Source organism: Panicum hallii, chromosome 3 (assembly GCF_002211085.1).
Source record: "Panicum hallii strain FIL2 chromosome 3, PHallii_v3.1, whole genome shotgun sequence".
NCBI classification, from domain to species: Eukaryota; Viridiplantae; Streptophyta; class Magnoliopsida; order Poales; family Poaceae; genus Panicum; species Panicum hallii.
Genome location: NC_038044.1, coordinates 8,224,142 through 8,227,627, shown reverse-complemented (window position 1 = coordinate 8,227,627; position 3,486 = coordinate 8,224,142). Strand labels below are relative to the sequence as shown.

The window sequence follows — 3,486 nt, the reverse complement described above, 5'->3', positions numbered from 1 at the left end:
GGTATTGGAATTTTCCATCCAGTTCATATCTATTTCAAGCAATTTTCATCCACTTGGTATCTATTTCAAGACATTTCAAGCGTAGCTTAGTAGCTTGTTTAAAGAAGATTACGGAAATAAAAAACATTTTTGGCATAGAAATTGAATTTGCCTTCAAATATTTTAAACAACTTCAGTCTCTATTACCTGGTTTTGTGTCCGAAGTCCAAACACAGGAGAGTATATTATTGATCATTCATGTACAATTTATCTGAACAAACATACCGATTACATATTCCTCTGCATGCAGTGCAACGTGGGTCATGTCGTCTGTTCGGCATGCCGTGACAAGCTCAAGGCCACCGGCTAGTGTCATGTGTGTGGCATCAACACTGGAGGCTACAGCCGGTGCCACGCCATGGAGCACATTGTGGAGTCCATCCGCTTCCCGTGCCCGAATGCCATCCATGGCTGCACCGCTAGAACTACCTATTATGACCAGCATTTCCATTGCCAGACGTGCCCGCACAGGCCATGCCACTGCCCTAGCGAGACATGTGGCTTTGTTGGCTCAACAGTGGCGCCCCTGGACCACTTCAACAAGGCACATGGCTGGCCATGCACCACCAAGGTCAAGGCTGCCACCATGAACTACAAAGATGACGATGATTACGAATTCAAGCTCCAAGTCCATGATGGTTTCGATTTTCTCCTCGCTGACTATGCCACTGCTGACAGCAAGCAAGGGACCATCCACGGTGGCCTGTATCTATTCCTGTTGAATGCGGTGAGGCAACAGCTTGGATGCATCATCACTGTCCTCTGCATCCATCCTCACCATGATGAAACCGGCCGTGGTTGTGGACCGTCACCCTTAAAGGAAATACAATGCAAGCTCAGTTACTCAAACATTACCAGGTATCCACGTTCGAAGTAGAATGCATGGATCTCTCCAATAGACTGCCCAACCCTGATGAGTGCTTCCAGTTTGTGGTGCCAAAGTCTGTTCTTGCAGGAGGCTACACGATCGAGGTCGGTGGCCAAATTGTCATTAGTTGGTCCATGTAGCTTAAATCCTATTCAGTGTTGGTAATCAATTAGGAGTTATTTGGCTCTGTTACTAATCACCTCCAATTTCGTTGCTGATTGTGCATGTATGCGTGTAAGACCTGATCGTAGGTCAAGTCACATGGCAGTGACAAAGCGTAGCATGTTTTGGTTGGTTCTCTAGCAGTTTTTGTTGAATTGTGATCCAAATCCCGTTCGAGGTGGCCAGGTTGGGGGTGTAGCGGAGGCCCATCGTCGGAGGCTTGGGCCGGATTAGGGTTTTGGATAGAGAATCATCTTGTAAGCCGCCGCCATCAGTGCGACATTCCTGTAAAACACTCCAGAAGTAGTGAAGTCGTGACTGGCTGGTGCCCGTGGTTTCTCCCTTCGCCTTGAAGGGTTTTTCACGTAAAATTTGCGTGTTGTGTTCTGCGTTATTGGTTGATCATCTTTGTTATTCGCCTGTTGTTTTTGTAACAAGTGGTATCAGAGCGGGTTTCAAATTAGGGCTCCGCGATGGCGTCGATGAAGTATGATCTACCGATGTTGGACTACAAGACGAGGTTCTCCCTGTGGCAAGTCAAGATGCGGGCAGTCCTGGCGCAATCCCAGGATCTTGATGAGGCGCTGGACTGTTTCGGGAAGAAGAAGACGGATGCGTGGACCGCTGAGGAAAAGCGGAAGGATCGTAAGGCTCTCTCGCTAATTCAACTTCATCTATCTAATGATATCTTGCAAGAAGTACTGCAGGAAAAGAGTGCTGCAGAACTTTGGCTCAAACTGGAATCGATCTGCATGTCCAAAGATCTAACCAGTAAGATGCACATGAAGATGAAGTTATTCTCGCACAAGTTGCAGGAGGGTGGTTCGGTGTTGAACCACATATCAGTCTTCAAGGAGATCGTTGCCAACCTAGTGTCGATGGAGGTGCAGTTTGATGATGAGGATTTAGGTCTTCTCCTATTATGTTCACTGCCTAGTTCTTATGCAAATTTTTGTGACACCATACTCCTAAGCCGTGATGAACTAACCCTATCAGAAGTTTATGAGGCACTCCACTCCAGGGAGAAGATGAAAGATATGGTACAGTCTGACAGGTCGTCTTCCAAGGGCGAAGCGTTGTATGTCAGAGGCAGAACTGAGCAGAAGACCTACAATGATAGCAACGGACATGAGAAGATCCTAGATGGTAGAGGTCGTTCGAAGTCCAGATCCAAGAAGTTCTGCAAGTACTGTAAGAAGAAATCTCACTTTATTGAAGACTGTTGGAAGCTGCAGAACAAGGAGAAAAGGAACGGTATGAAACATAAATCCGATGGTAAGACTTCTGTTGCAGCCAGTGAAAATTTTGATAACGGTGATGTCCTCATTGCTTTTGCTGGTTGTGCCTCAATGAATTCTGAATGGATACTTGATTCTGCTTGCTCATATCATGTTTGCATTAACAAAGATTGGTTTAGCACCTATGAGCCTGTGCAGAATGGTGGTTTGCTGCGGATGGGAAATAATGCTCCATGTGAAGTCGTCGGCATTGGATCAGTCAAGATCAGGATGCACGATGGAATGACAAGAACGTTGACAGATGTCAGGCACGTTCCAAACATGTTCAGAAATCTCATCTCTTTGAGTACTCTTGATAATAAGGGGTACAAGTACTCCGCTGGAGGCGGAGTTTTGAAAGTATCTAAAGGTTCTCTCGTTATCATGAAAGGAGTTATAAAATTTGCAAATTTATATATTCTTTGTGGTGATACTATCGCTGGGACCGTTGCTGTTACTTCCGTTGTTTCTACTATTACATCTGATAAGTGCAGTGAGTCTAAGCTTTGGCACATGCGTCTTGGACACATGAGTCAGCTTGGTTTGGCAGAGTTGAGCAAGAGAGGACTACTGAAGGGATACAACACTGATGAGATGGAGTTCTGTGAACATTGTGTTTTTGGTAAGCATAAGCGGATAAAATTGAATACTGCTGTTCATACAACTGATGGCATATTAGATTATGTTCATGCTGATTTGTGGGGGCCTTCTCGAGAGCACTCACTTGGTGGTTGTCGTTATATGCTTACTATTATTGATGATTACTCCAGAAGGGTGTTCCCTTATTTTCTGAAACATAAATCTAATGCATTTGATGCCTTTAAAGCTTGGAAGGTTATGGTAGAAAAGCAAACCGAGAAGAAGGTACATATTTTGCGTACAGATAATGGTATGGAATTTTGTTCCCATGAATTTAACATTTTCTGCAGAAAAGAGGGCATTGTCCGGCACCACACCATTCCGCATACTCCACAGCAGAACGGTGTTGCAGAAAGGATGAATAGGACCATTGTCTCAAAGGCGCGTTGTATGCTGTCCAATGCTGGTATGGGTAGAAAATTTTAGGCTGAGGCTGCTAACACAGCATGTTATCTGATAAATCGGTCACCTTCCATTGCCATTGATAAGAAAACACCCATG

General features: G+C 45.0%; 1 protein-coding gene across 1 annotated transcript; it reads left to right on the top strand.

Moving 5' to 3' along the window:
- Positions 1-397: 397 nt before the first annotated feature.
- LOC112885121 lies at positions 398-1,047 on the top strand. Its single transcript, XM_025950793.1, has 2 exons — positions 398-766; positions 898-1,047. The coding sequence occupies exons 1-2, from the start codon at positions 398-400 to the stop codon at positions 1,045-1,047; spliced, it is 519 nt and encodes a 172-aa protein (XP_025806578.1).
- Positions 1,048-3,486: the final 2,439 nt, after the last annotated feature.